Source organism: Eubalaena glacialis, chromosome 2 (genome assembly GCF_028564815.1).
Source record: "Eubalaena glacialis isolate mEubGla1 chromosome 2, mEubGla1.1.hap2.+ XY, whole genome shotgun sequence".
In the NCBI taxonomy this organism is placed as follows: Eukaryota; Metazoa; Chordata; class Mammalia; order Artiodactyla; family Balaenidae; genus Eubalaena; species Eubalaena glacialis.
In genome coordinates this window covers 71,864,281-71,879,250 of record NC_083717.1, presented here as the reverse complement: position 1 = coordinate 71,879,250, position 14,970 = coordinate 71,864,281, and the positions used below count along the sequence as shown (strand labels likewise).

The window sequence follows — 14,970 nt, the reverse complement described above, 5'->3', positions numbered from 1 at the left end:
AGTAGGAGTCAGACCACCAGTGCCCACCCTGGTCTAGCACCTGTTCACCGTGTGACCTTGGACAAGCCACTTCCCCTCTCTGGTCTTAGCCTCATCTTTAAAATGAGGGGTTAGATGGGTTTCTCTCTATGAGCCTTGCTCTGCCCTACAGTGGCTACCCAGGCTGGGAGAGGCCAGAAGCGGCAGGCCAGCATTTCTCCAACTGTTCCCAGAAACAGCCGACAACCTCCAGCATCCCCAGCAGGCTGGTGCCGAAATGTGAGGCAGAAAATCAGGTGAGATGTGCAGGGCCAGGTGGGCCCCAGCCGTGCCCAAGACGTCCACATCCAAAGCTGGATTCTGCAGCTTTTCTCACAGATGTTCTCTTATTTGTAGGATAAGGACATACAAGGCCTCCAAAGGCATCAGAAACATGCCCTTCAGGGACCAGACCAGGGCAGGGAGTGGACTTAAAGATTCCTTGTTTGTTAATGTATAGTTTTAGTTCAGATACAATATACCTGCAAGAAAATGTACATATACAAGTATGGTTTAATGTATTTTCAGGAAATGAACACATCGGTGAAACAGGCACCCAGATCAAGAAACAGAACAATACCTGTCCCCCAGAAATCCCTCTCATGCCCCCTTTCAGTCACTAGTCCCTCAAGAATAACCACTATTCTGATTTCTAGCACCAGGGATTCATTTTGCCTGTCTTGAATTTGACACAAATGGAATTATACCGTATGGGCTCTTTTGAACCTGGCTTCCTTCGTTCAGCATGATGCTTGCGTGAGCTCCACCTGTCATTACAGGTAAAAAAATGAAAAGTGACTCTCACTCATTTTCATTTTTGCATAGTAAGGACTTAATGAGGAGCTAAAGTCAATGAGACAGCCCTGAGTCTAGGTGAGGGTGCTCACAGAGAGCCGAGGAAGCAGGTTTACATAAAGCTCCTCCCAGACATAAGAACAACCCCTCCTGCTGTTCCTCCTGCAGAGACCCACACTGTCCTCCTGGGAGGCTCTAGAAGTGGGAGACGGGGCCTTGACACCCAAACTTACTTCAAAGGCCAGAAGCTCTTGTTCACTGAACACTTCCCCTGCGCCCAGCTCTGTGAGGGACACCGCAGACTCAGCATCCCATTTAATCCCCACAACCACGAGGTAGCTACTGTTATTATACCTATCTTACAGGTAAAAAAAAAACTCAGGCTCAAGTAAGTTGTCCTAAGGTTGCACAGCTAGGAAAGGGACCCAGACCTCAAACTGTGTGTCCCCAAAGGCCAAGTCTCTCCACCAGTCTGTGTTGACAGAGATCTCGCAGGCTGGGTCTGGCCTCTAGCTATATATCCGACCTCATCTAGCACTGCTTGCCCCCAGCTCACGTTCCACGGCCACACTGGCCTCCTGCCAGCAGCTCAGGTCCCAGGCTCTCCCCACCTCGGAGCCTGCATCCATGCTGCTTCCCCTGCCTGCGCATTTACCCTCAGCCACTTCCTCGGAGCAGCCTCCCCAGTCACCCAGGGCAAACTACATCCCCTATTCTCTCTCAGAGCATCCCGCTCTCTCCTTTCACAGCCCATCACACACTCTATAGTGACTTGTCCTTTTGTGATCCCTCAAGCACTTGTTCCATGTCTTTCTCCACCAATGGAACACAAGCTGCAAGAGGACAGGAACGTCGATTTTATTCGTCGCTGCCTCGGACAACGCCTGGCACGAGGTACACCCGCAATAGCGTGTTACGTGAAGAAGAGAGGAGGAGAGAGAGATAGCACTGCCCCTTCTGAAGCCCAGCAGTCATCTGAAGGCAGCTCTAGTTCCAGCCTGTTTATGGCCCCCGGCAAGACCCTTCCCCTCTCTGAGCCTCAGTTTCCTCAACTGTCCGACGAGGGTCTTGGAAGAAAGACCTCTAAAGGCCTTCCAGCTCACCGGACCTCTAGACCAGCGGTCCCAAACCTTTTTGGCACCAGGGACCGTTTTCGTGGAAGACAATTTTTCCACGGACGGGGAGGGGGGATGGCTCAGGCAGTAATGAGAGCGATGGGGGACAGCAGATGAAGCTTCGCTCACTTGCCTGCTGCTCACCTCCTGCTGTGCGGCCCGGTTCCTAACAGGCTGTGGACCAGTACCAGGGGTTGGGGACCCCTGCTCTAGACCACAAATCCTAGGACGACAAGCCATTCCCAAGGCCTCAGGCCTTTGCTGCCTCTTACTCACCCTATGTCCAGCCAGCACCTTAGAACCTTAGAAAAGTTGCAGGTGCCGGGGGGCAGGCGGGAGGTTCCTCCAAGGCTCCCCAGGCTGTGAGGGACCTGGGGCCTTCACACCCTGTTGTAGATGGAGGACCCCAGAGCATGAGGTCTCTTCCAGTTCTAATAGCTCTGAGGTATGGAATGGGGGAGAGACAGGACTAAGAAGGAATAACAGATGAATTCCACGGGAAACGTCTACTTCCTTCTTCAGAGCCGAACCCCCCCCCCATTCCTGACTTCTCAGCTCTCAGCCCACCCGACACAGTCCCATGCAACGCTGCCCTCGTTATGTGCACAGCTGCCCCTACAGCCAGGCTGGAGCTCCAGGAGGGCAAAGACTCCCCGTGTCATGCTCACCTCCGTACCCAGAGCACTTAGCACAGACCCTTACACACAGGACATGGCCAACATGGGGCCATCGAATCAAAAGCCACTGGCAGGGCCTGTCAGGGTCTGTGGCTAAGGGTGCCACTTTGCCCCTGGCATCACCAAGTTCAGGTGAAGCACCTGAGGCAAAGAGAACCTCGCTTCTCACTCAGAGGCAGAGTCCAGCTGACCACCCTCCAGCCTCTTCCCAGCCCTTCACAGGCCCTGGATTGCCAGTGGCAATGGCCCAGACAGAAGGCTGAGGAATCTCCCCCTCTGGGACACTCTGGGACTCTGCAGACACTTGCTTCTTGACCCACCCAGTCAAGCAGGACAAGCACTCCCTAAACTTGAAGAAACTGCACTTTCTTTTTTCTGGCCTCACCACGCGGCTTGCAGGATCTTAGTTCTTAGTTCCCTGACCAGGGATTGGACCCGGCCCGGCAGTGAAAGCACCAAGTCCTAACCACTGGACCACCAGGGAATTCCCATAACTGCACTTTTCATTCTTCTCTGAGTAAGGCTCCTCTGGCTTTGAAATTCTTTCTAGTTTTTCTTTAAAAATAAAAGTACCCAGTGACCCAACTTCTAGTTATCTATCTTAAGGAAACAATCAAAAACAGGATCAGAAATTTCTGTTAAGGGATGTTCACTATAGCTCTAGCAATGAAAATTTTAAAAAATAAATGGAAACTGCATATTTTTAACAGTAGGGGAAATGGCTGAATAACTGAGGCATGCATATACAAGGGAATATAAAATTGCATTTAAAATATTTAATGACATGAGCAAACCTGTATGATACATTAAGATGTAATATTTAAAACTGTATTAAAACACTAACCTATAAATTCAGTGTGCTTAAAATAAAAGGAAATAAATATATACATATATTTGCAAAAAAAACAAAAGAGAAGAAAAGAAAGTAAGAGAATTAGTCCTGACACAGGAGCTCTTTAAAGGGAAAGGCTCCTGTTGTGCATCATGGATACAGTGAAGGCCCTGAACCCCCAGATTTTTACTCTGCTGGGTGTGTGGAGGGGTTGGGCCGGGTGTACTGCAAGTATGTGTGAGTGTGCAAGAACCATGTGCACCGGAGAGAGCATGACAGGTGTGCAGGTACAGACTGGACTGGCCAGACGTTGGCCATGTCACTTGCTGGCTGAGCAACTTGGGGCAACTTGCTTAAACTCTTTGGACCACAGTTTCCTCAAGAAAAATAAGAGTAAAAATAATTCCCATTTCATGAATTGCTGTGAGACTTAAACTCCAAGACTGGTGTTCTGTAATCATTAAAATACCACCTGAATACTAGCAGTTGTTACAAATGAGAAGCAAGAAGAGAGCTTCAGAAAATCTTCATTTCTCTCCAGACAGTAACTACTTTCAGATCTGAGCTTACTCCTGTCTGTGTTGTAGGTTTAGCAAACCTGAAAATGCACCCAATAACTCAGATCGGAGGAACCTTCACAACTAGGCTCGTGTGGCTTGTCACTCAATCTAAAGCCATTTTCAGGAGGATGATTTCACCTCCCATTCAGGCTCTGAGCTTACAGAACAAAATCCTGAGAGCTGTGGAGGGACTTCCCTGGTGGTCCAGTAGTTAAGACTCCATGCTCCCAATGCAGGGGGCCTGGGTTCCATCCCTGGTCGGGGAACTAGATCCCACATGCTGCAACTAAGAGCCCACATGCCGAAACTAAGACCCGGCACAGCTAAATAAATAAATAAACATTAAAAAAAAAAAAAAAAACTGGGAGCCACGGAGAATCCCAAGTGGGATTCGGAGAAGAAAACCAACAGGTCATATCTCAGTCCAGAGCCTGGGGAGGATTTTGGAGCAAAGGAACAGATACGACAAGAATCATTTAGATTCGCCATTAACTGTCAGCCAGGTTATACTGAAAACACGGAACTCAGCAATTCTAGTCCCTTCTGCTGGCAAGTCTTCATTTCCAGAGAGATGATTACTTGCAGAGGCACCCATGAAGGTGAATAAACCTCAGGACTGTTTTTAAAGCTTCCCACAAGTGCTGTGACAAGCCCATGACCTACAAGATCTACTGACCAGCACACCTCTCACAGCCACTTACCTCCCCAGCTCCTCCCCGATGTCATAGAAGTCCTCCACCTTCTGCTGCTTGAATGTCTCCATGTTTGGGCTCCTCATTGAGGCCTGGAGCGTACAGCCCTGAAACATGAAAAAACCTGAGCTTAGGACAGACGTGTCAATTGGTACCAGCCTGAATCTAGGCCCAAAAGTAATTGGCTGCGTGGGAGCTAATAACTTAAGGATAACCCACAGCCCTCGTTCCTCAAGAACAGCCTTGATCAAGCCTTTCCTCACCTGTGACCAATGATGTACGATTCTTATCTGATTTATATTAATCACATGTGTTAAGGAGACAGAAAAATAGCCCTCCTCACTTCTTCAGATCTGCTCTGAACAAGTTCAGAGAAACAGGGCCATGGGCAACTTCGGCAATTTGTTCTCATGAAATTCAGGTCTACTGAGAAAAGAGGCAGCTGTCATGCAGGAAAAACAGAACTCGTTTTTGAGTCAGAAGTTCCAGGTTCAAGTCCCACAGTTGCCTACGTCATTTTAACTGCAGAGTCTTAACTTCCTCATCTGTAAAAGGGATTAGTACTAACACCACTGCAAATCAGGATATTAATTTTATAAACTACAAAATGCAGTAGAAAGGTAAGGGATGTGCACGACTTCAGCTCCTACAGGCACTGTGCCACCCAGTTTGGAGTCTGAACTGATTTCAAACTCTCTCACTCATCACCCTAAGGGAAAGATGGCTGGGAGTGGTGTGACAAATTACAGTAGGCACCAGGAGTTAGGAGCCTGAGGTTCTAGTTGCAATTTTGCCCACAACTAGCTCTATGGCCTCATCTCTTGTCAGAGGAAGGAGGCTGTTTCCTCATCTGTAAAATGGAGCTAACTCTGCCTACCCAGGGCACCTTAGTGAGAACCACAGGACTACTCTGAACCACGCAGAGCACTCACCACTCCACCAGAAGAGACTGTCTGCATCCTCCCTTGGGATCCTCCTGCCCTAAGGAGCTCACCCATTCCTGGGACAGCCACATGCCACCCTGGACAGCACTCCGAAGGCAGGGCCCAGGACACAGCCTGCACATCACAAAGATAAAACCAGCTACCTGTGGATGCATCTTTCAAGAGTCATTAGCAAAGGCCTCTCAGAGCTCATTTTGGCTAGTGCTGGCAGCTTTTCTTCTGCCTGGCAATCAGATACCAACCACGGCCGGGCCCCATGAGCCCCAAAAGACTGTTTTCACCAGGGTGGGTGGAGGCACCATTACATAAGGGCACGTCTCACCAGTGCCAAGTGGCTGAAGCTGTTCTAACTCTCAGGTGATGTATACATTTCACCCTCTTTCCTCCACCTCTGCCACCTACAAACCAGAGCTCTGGTACCAACATGCCACCTGCCTCCCTCCCTTCCATCGAGTCACACACATCCCTGAAGACCTCCAGGCAGAGCTGGTCTCGCTGGCTCACAGGCCTTACTCTCAGGGCCACCTGCCAACCTCCTGCCTGTGCATCACACATCCTCCTCCCTGCTTGGTCTTCACTCCATGCTCAGCCAGGGCCTGGCAAGCATGGAATCCTGAGAAAAGCAGGCTCCAGGATCCCAGGTTCTAGGCTAATCTGGGTGTATATTAGCCATGTGACCCATAGCACATTGGCACCCTCTCTGGGATTCAATCCCCCTCCTCTGTAAACTGGGGTGATCACGTCTATATCACATACTTCACACATCCATGTGAGGATCCATTGTGATAAGGACATAAACTGCTGGGCAAATAAGAACGATGATTATTATTGTTATTTGACTCATTCCAGGCCATTGTTTGTGTTTCTGCTTCCCACAGCCATTGAGACACCAATTCTGTTCCCTTCTGAGGAAAAGGTACTGGGATCCTCCTGGCAAGTTTGGCTTGATCAGAATCAGAAGTTTGGCCCCCTTCGCCCCCAACCCCCATTCCTGGCAAACCTCCCGAGACTAGCACTGAGGGGGGCAGGACTGCTATCTATCATCTTCTTTTTGCTGAAAAAATACTTCCAAATAAACCATTTGGGTCAGATCCTGGGGGTGGAGGTGAGAGTAGCTACTAATTTCCCACAGCTAGATGGAAGCAGAAAACTCCAAAAAAATTCTGTTGGCAGATACCCTGAGAATGGTCCCAGGAACAGCTATGATCCTCCATCTGGCAAGAGGCCAGCTGCATTCGCTTTCAGGAGCTGAGCTGGATTTGAAGAAGCCCCACCTCCCCAGAAAACAATGAGCCCCCGCCTTGTGCTCCACATCCTGAGTGACCAAAACTTGGGGGCCAGGGGAGCCCCCTAAGCTCAAACTAGGCCCACCAGTTTGGCCCCAACTCACCATTTCAGCATAGCCCCCTCCCCCATAAATCCTACATTACAGGCAAAAGTAGACCTTTGCCATTCCCCCCAAAACTTTCACCCCTGCCACGCCCCAGCTCAAGTTGGGCTCTCTTCAGGGGGTTAGGGGGGGCACCTGGAGAGCCCTCCTAGCAAAACTGTTCCCTTCCCACAAAGCCAGGCTCAAATGCTACCATCTCTATGAGCCTCCATGACCCTTTTTCTTGCCAAAACAGATTAAAACTCTCTACCTCTTTAAATTCCCAAAGAGGGCTCTTTACACATTTTTAGGGTTAGAGCTTATCACGTTCTGGCTTATTTCATAATCTATGTCAATGTGTAACCCAGAGGGAGAGAGTACAGGTTCCACAGGCACACAGGCCTGGGTTCATATCCCAGCTCTGCCACTTACTAGCAAACAGCACAAGACAACTTTTCTGAGCTTCAAATTACTTACGTAGAAAATGAGTCTAGACAATGCCTAGTGTTAGTGAATATTTGGAGAACTCTCAAAACTGCTAGGGAGAGTATTCACTGGGACTACTTTGGAAAACTGTTGGGCAGTTTCTATGGACATACCTAAGAGAAACGCATGCAGATGTTTTCCAAAATGGTCCACGTTAGAACGTTCACAGCAGCACTATCAGTAATAACTAAAAATTGGAAACAACCAAATGGCCATCAACAGAAGAATGGATAAATACATTGAGTTATACCCATACAATGAAATTATTATACAACAATGAGAAAAAGTGAACTACTGCTCCCTGCAACAATGTGGATGAAACTCACAAACATAATGTTGAATGAAAAAAACCAGACACAAAAGACTACAGACTGTGTGATTCCCTTTAGGTAAAACAAATCCGTGGTGCTAGAAGTCATAATAGTGGTTATGCCTGGGTCAGGGGTTGTGCCTGGAAGGGGACACAAGGAGGTTTCTGGGTGCTGGCAATGCTGTTTCTTGATGGTATGTACACTTATTTTGTATGCAATCAAAATTTTACATAATTAAACCATGAGTCTAATATCTACTGGACAAATGAGATAACATATGTAAAGTGTTTTTAATAGTCCTTGGATGGTTCCAACAAATGTGAGTTCCTTCCCTCCTGCCTATTGTCTTGGAGCCTCACGAGGGCAGGAGCTGTGACATTCTCACCTCTGTCCCCTTGTGGTAGGCTGGTACACAGCAGGCACTCCATGAATGTTGGCTGATTTAAATTTAGTGCCCCAGCTGTCTTTCTCAAGGCTGCTGCTCAGAAAGCTCATCAGGTAAAAGCAGCTGATAACAACTCAAAGCCCCTTCATAACATCTCTCCCCAAGATGATTTTGCATTTTACCAGTTTAGAAACATGAAACTAAAGGGAAGACATTCTGAGGTGGAATTACAGTCACCAACTAGGACCCAGAGAAGGACCCAGAGATACAGGCACCTTTCTGGCCCTGAAAAGGTGAAACCACATGGCAGAGGGCACAGCTACAACTTTTGGCCAGGGGCACAGGCCATCGGCTCCAGACATTCCATGGTTGAGGCCCATCTTAATGCCTACATTTCTCTTAATGGAATCTCTAGAATTCACATTCCTGCCCTCAACCCTAATACTAGGCAACACTTCTGAAAGGTTAACACAGATTTCCTAAAACCTCACAAAAAGAGATCTCTAAGAACATCTAGGGGATTTTTAGACTCTGCTCAGGAGCCGCCAGCATGAGGAAGGGGAGCCAGAGAAGTTCCACTTTATCTACGCTATATGTTGGGGTTCTGTGTAAGAATTCATGGGTGGGAGGAGTTTGAAAACCACTGCTGTCTGGTCAAACCCACTTGTTTTACAAGAGGAGGAAACTGAGGTCCAGATGGGGGAAAGGACTTGCTAAAAGTCACACAGCTAGCCCACTCCAGCTGCTCTTCCCCCAGCTTCTGTTGACAGTACCCTCAACCCTCCAATGGTGGCATGAGGGTTACGAAGTCGGTGGCCTCCTGAGGGACAACCTGGGAGGAGGCCTCCAGGGCTGGAGGATCATCCCATAAGGAACTTTCAACCCTACTAAGCCCCTCCCCCATGGGCCCCAGCTCACCCTGCTGAACTCTCAGAGATCCTCACCCAGTGCAAGTCTGTGAAATGGGACCATGATTGCCCCCTTACACCCCACCCCCATCACATTCAGGAGGAGGCTGCCAACAGAAGGGAGGGGCATCCAGCATTACAGTGTCCCTCTATGCATTGGAGGCTTTGACCCACCCTGATCTCTGATGAGGAAGCTGGGGCTCAGAGAAGATCAGCCACCTGCCTAAGCTGACATGAGAAAACTATCTTCCTGGTAAAGGTCCAGGTCCGCTGGGCAGCCTGCTTGGTCACCCCCCACATCTAACAACTAGGGAGGCCCTAGGGAGAGGGTCAGGGTCAGTTCAGGTCTTCTTCCTGCCAGTGGGAAACTCGTCCCAGACCAGCACACACCCACTCAAATCCACACACCCCTGCACCCCCTGCCCAAGCCTCTCCCAAAGCTGCCGAATGGGGCCACTTCAGGTGCTAAAAACACATCTTGGGAGATGGGTGGTTTGGGGAAGAACAGAACTCCGGAGGAAATCGTGAAGAGGCCAACGTACCAGCACCCCTCAGTCACCAGGGCTCTCCCAGGAATACCTTGCACAGAGGCAGCTGAGAAATACAATGTCAGAAACCACAGCAGCGGCCCCCAGCTTCCCCCCACCAGATTCTTGAGTACAAGGTGTCGGGGGCCACCCGCCCCCAGCGACCTTCCCACCTGCCAGTGAGGCAGCAGCTATGCATCCTCTCTCCCAGTGTGCACTCCTAACCTACCACCTGCCTGGCCTCAACGCTTACGGCTCTGGGCCTCCTCTCCCTCCCAAAGTGAGAAGACTAATTTCCACCTTGCAGAGTTACAGTGAGGCTCAGGCAGACCCACACATGCCATGAGACATCCACAATGCCTGAACCATAGTCGGGTAAACCGTTGACAACACCCTCCTATGCTGGGGTCGAAACCCCAGCCTGCCGCAGAGCAACTGGCTGCCCCGCTGCCCACCCTAACTCTGCCCCAGCCCAGGCTCGCGACTGGGACCACAGCTTCATTCTGCCACAGAGAAAGCTGACTGGGTACGCAGCAGCCTCCTCTCCTCGCATCACCTCTTCGCACGAGGGCGAGAAGGAGGTATGCGAAGCAGATGAGGCTGAAAAGATCTGGGCCCTCTCCTCCCGTAAATCTGGGGCCCTCCCCCGCGTCAAGGGGTCCTAACTTGATGGAAGTTTATCTCCCATCCTCCCTAGGCGCCAGGTCTGCCCGCCGCTCCCAGCCGGTTCCTCGGGTCAAAGTGCCAGACTTCGGAGCGAGCCCTAGGGGCCCAGCGGGCAGTCCCTGAGGTCCAGGGCCGGCCAGAGCACCCAAGGCCAAGGCCGGCCATACCCGGGGGGCGGCGTCAGGGACCGGGCCGCTGACTTGCCCCGGAGCAATTTGCCCCCGCTAGCCCCAGCCCCGAGCCGCGCGCCCTGTCCCGCCCGTCGAGCCCGCAGACGGGCGCTACTCACGGCGGGAGGCTGCGCGGCGCCGGGCGTGGAGGCACGGTAGGCACGGGGAGCGCGGCCGGGCGCGCTGCTCTCTGCTCTGCTCGGCTCCCTGCGCGGTGGGCGCCCGCCTGCCCGCAGAGCCGCGGAGGAGCCGAGAGGGCGGGGCGGCCGGTCCCGTCCCAGGCGCCGGCTGGAGGCACACCCGGAGGCCTGAGACGGCGCTCGGAGCGCCCCCTGCCGGGAGTCCCCTCAGGACAGCCCCCGGGTGAGGGCCGAGAGCCTCCCTGCCAGGTCGGAGCGGGCACCTCCTGGGCCCTGAGGTTCCCAGGAGAGGGGGCGAGAGCCAGTGGCAAGACCTGGCGTCTTCACGGGCTCTGCCGCTTACATGATGTGGGGCCTTGGACAAGTCAGCTAACCTCTCCAAGCCTAATCTGGAAACTGATTTAAATGAGCTGATACGCTTGATATAGCCTGGCATGATCACTCAGAAAGCGGTATCTCCTTGTCCCCCGCTTCCACCGTGAAAGAAGAAGTCCCACCAGGGAATATGCCCCTTCCTCCCTCCCAGTCAGAGTGCTCCGACAATGGACAGATTCTTCTGGAAACCTCACCATCCACGGTTCACAGTGGGGTGGGGGCCGTGAAGGGGAGGGACACTTCCCTCCTCACCACCCCACCCCATCCCCTCATCCCCACCCCCACTTGGGAGCAGCCTGGCTTCCGTGCCCCCAGCCCTGCCTGGCACGTTGGTGAAGCCTCACATCACCATCAAGGCTTCCCTAATGAAAGACTTGGGAGTGGAGCGCTCCTCTCTTCCTTCTGCCAAAAATCCCGGGAGGAAAAAGGAATGAGAGTGGAGGGGGTGGTGGAAGGACATGGAAACAGAATGTAAGTCAAGTTCAGTGGTCTTATTTCAAGACAAGAGGCTGTTTAGGGAGAATAAATGTAGGCCCCTTCCCAGAGCCTCCATCCCTAATTCATCCAGGGCACTCCTCAAGACAGTCCGAGAGGAAAGGGTGATCGATTCAGAGTCCTACATTTGGTTCAAAGCTCTGCTCTGCCGTTCCCGGTGTGGGTATAGTCTTGGGCATGGCACCTGACCTTATTCTTCATCAATAAAGTAGGTAAACACTCCTTACAGCATCTAATGGAGCTACTGTGGGACAAAAATGAGACAGAATGTGTAAGATGCACCTAGAGGACCTCTACCTGTGTGAGCAACCCCCCCTGTCCCCGCTTTAGCCTTTCCCGACACTGGGGTACTGAGATGTACAGATCAACCAGCCCTCTCCCACTCCCCAGCTGACTGGTACTTCAGAGTCTGTGACAGCCTCTAGAAAGATCCCGGTGCTTCTTTGTTCATAAACTTGACGACATTCCAGGACAGTGCAGGCTTTGAGCCACCTCCCCCAAGAGCACCAGGCTACCTTGAGTAGAGTAATATCCAAGACCAGAGGTGGCTCTCCAAGTCAGTGGCCACAGGAGGACAACCACTGGTGAGGTTTCACCAGCATAAGGAGGCCCTTCATCCTCAGACCGTCCTCAAACCTCCTCCCCCATTTTCAGGTATCTATTGCTGTGTAACAAACCACCCCAGCCTTGTGGCATGAAACAATTTTGTTAGGCTCATGCCTTGAGGGTCAGAAACACAGAGAGTGCACAGCACGTATGGCTTATCTCTGCTGCACCATGTCTGGGGCTTCAAATGGGGAGACTTCAGTGGGTGGGAGTGACTTGAATGGCTGGGGGCTGGAATCATCTGAAGGCTTCTTCCTTCACATGGCTGGTGCCTGTGCTATGATGAATCCAAGGCTGGGCTCAGGCGAGACTGCGGAGCGCCTACATGTAGCCTCTCCATCCCTTCCCCCTCTGAGTCTCATGCTTAGTACCTAATTTGCCCAAGGCAAAAAGGACATTCTTGAATTTGACACATGGCAAACTAGTCAGAGAATGTCTCAGCTGGAAGTTGCACTGTCAGTCATCCCATCCAGCCTGGTTATTTTTCAGATAAGGAAACTGAGGCTCAAAGAAGAGAAGTGACTTGCTCAAGGTCACACATCTGGTGAGGGGCAGAGCTAGGATTAGAGCCAGGCCCCCTCCCCATTTGCAGTTTGGTGCTCTTTCCACTCTACTTGCCAAATGCAATGCCTAGGGAGGTACCATCTGGAAATGCATTTTATGCTTGGGGTGGAGTGAGTTCATCAGAACCTCACCTGAGAGCAGTAACAGGCTACTGAGAACTGAACATGGGACCCAGGTGGCAGTGGGCAGGGAAGGGAAAACCCTGAGGGTGGTGGCAGCAAGGACACCTACTCCAGAATGAAGTCAGGAGGAGGTCCAGGTATTAAGAGCTAAGAATTATCTCAGCCTCAGTTCCTGCCTGGTTCCAAATGCCTCACCTGACATTTAAGGCTCCAACCTGCATTTCCCCACTGTGTACGCACATCCTCTTCCCTCTTGTGTGTACACATCCAGCTCTCTTGCCAGCTTGGATTATTGGCTGTTCCTGCCTCCATACTTTTGTTTAAGCCATTCCATCACCACCCCCTCACCCCATCCTACAAAATCCAAACCATCCCTCAAGGGCCCTCTCAGGTGACATATCTTCCATGGAAATTTCCCCGATCTGCCCTCTGGATGCCTTTCTCCCCTGAACCCTACCACTCTTGGTTTGTACCTAATTGGCATTCCCCTTCCTCTATTTTAGTTGTAATTAGTGTCCAGTTCTCTTTTCCTCAAGGGCAAGGACAACGCTTTGTTCATCTTTGTGCCCATACAATGCCTGACATCCCCAACCCAGTAAAGCCTGTTAAATTGAATTACTAGAATGTAAATGTCACAAGGTAAGGGACCATAACTGTCTTGTTTTCTATTGTCCCCCAAGGGCACCCAAGTCCCTGGCACTTAATCATATGTCAGATGGAGAGATGTATAATTAAAGTTAATAACTGCCACATATTACATTCCAGGAGTTCTCAGCCCTGAATGCACATCAGAATCACATTGGGAGTGTTTTAAAATCCTAATGCTCAGACTGCACCCCACACCAATTACATCAGAGCCTCTGGGAGTGGAACTGGGCTTCAGCAGTGGTTAAAACTCCCCAGGTGGTTCCAATGAATAGGCTGAGAACCACTTTGTTCATGTCCCAGAGACCTGGGGAAAGGAAAGCCTCCTCCATCAACCCACCAAACCACAGACACATCTGGGCACCTGCTTTGTGCAAGACACTCCCCCGGCCTGTGAGACTGGTGAGTCACAGGAGCCTGAAGCTTCCACAGGATGAGAAGACAAGCCCACGGGGAAGATGTAACCATGGGGGGCACTAAAGGGCAATGAAAGTGGTGATATCCTAAGGCACACTTTGGCGCCTGGCAAGTTTACAGAGCCTACCAACCTGCTGATGAGGAGACAGAGCCAGGACTGAGATGCTGCCTGTGTGGACTGGGGCAACCGCCACTGGGGTTGGCATAGAGGATGCACGGTGCGAGGGCTAAATGCAGGGACTCCGATGCCGGATGCCTACGGTAGATCCCAACAAGCAACCTACTGTGTGATCCCGGGCAAACTTCTCGGGTTTTCGTTGTTTTGTTTTTCGGTTTTTGGTTTTTTTTGGCAGCGCCACGTGGCATGTGGGATCTTAGTTCCCTGACCAGGGATTGAACCTGCACCCCCTGCAGTGGAAGCGTGGAGTCTTAACCACTGGACTGCCGGGGAAGTCCCCCAGGGAACCATCTTGATCTCTCTGTGCCTCATTACCCCCATGGGTTGTTGTGACCATTCCATTAGTTACGGATATGTGTGCACTTGGATCAGTGTCTGGCCCATAAGTGCTCAATGAGTATTGCTATGTTTATTGTTCCTTAAATGTCTGGTGTGAGCTCCCCTAGAGAAGGAAATGGATCTTACTCATCTTTACACACCACCCATCCCCAGCCTGGCCCTGAGCAGGTCCAGAACGAGTCAAATGAAGACTGGACTGCCGGCTGCTTGACAGTGGGTCCAGTGCTGACAGCTTTCTTATGCTATCAGGACAGGCCAGGAGAGGACACAGTTGGTTCCTCCCCAGCTGGCTAGCCCCCTGGGTAGAAGGCAGGCAGGAAGCCTCCTCCTCCCAATGGTGGCCAGTGGCCTGGTTCCTCAGTCCTTCCCAGCCCTATGCACCCTGCCCTGTGCCCTCTGCTCTCCCACGCCCAGCCAGGCAGGGTCAGGGTGTGGGGCAGACTTGGCCGCCCTTCCTGCTTCCTCCCTCAGGAGGCCTGCTGGCTCTTGCAAACAGAGGTGGCTGCTTCCACCTCTAGCCTGGGTGGACTCAGCAAGGTCTTGACCCCACCATAAGGATAAGGCAGGGGAGGGGAGGAGAGACTGAAAGGGGCTGGGGCATGGGAGGCCTTGCCTTTCCCTGGAAGCCCTGGAC

General features: G+C 51.5%; 1 protein-coding gene across 1 annotated transcript in view; it reads right to left on the bottom strand.

Annotated features, from left to right (window-relative positions):
- Window positions 1–10,657, bottom strand: part of DAPK2 (death associated protein kinase 2) — a 120,561-nt gene extending 109,904 nt beyond the window's left edge. The window contains exons 1-2 of the mRNA XM_061182034.1: window positions 10,575–10,657; window positions 4,699–4,796 (exon numbers count right to left, since the gene is read on the bottom strand). Of these exons, the coding sequence (XP_061038017.1) occupies window positions 4,699–4,775 (77 nt within the window). The 5' untranslated portion in view covers window positions 4,776–4,796; window positions 10,575–10,657. The remainder of the gene's footprint in view (window positions 1–4,698; window positions 4,797–10,574) is intronic.
- Window positions 10,658–14,970: the final 4,313 nt, after the last annotated feature.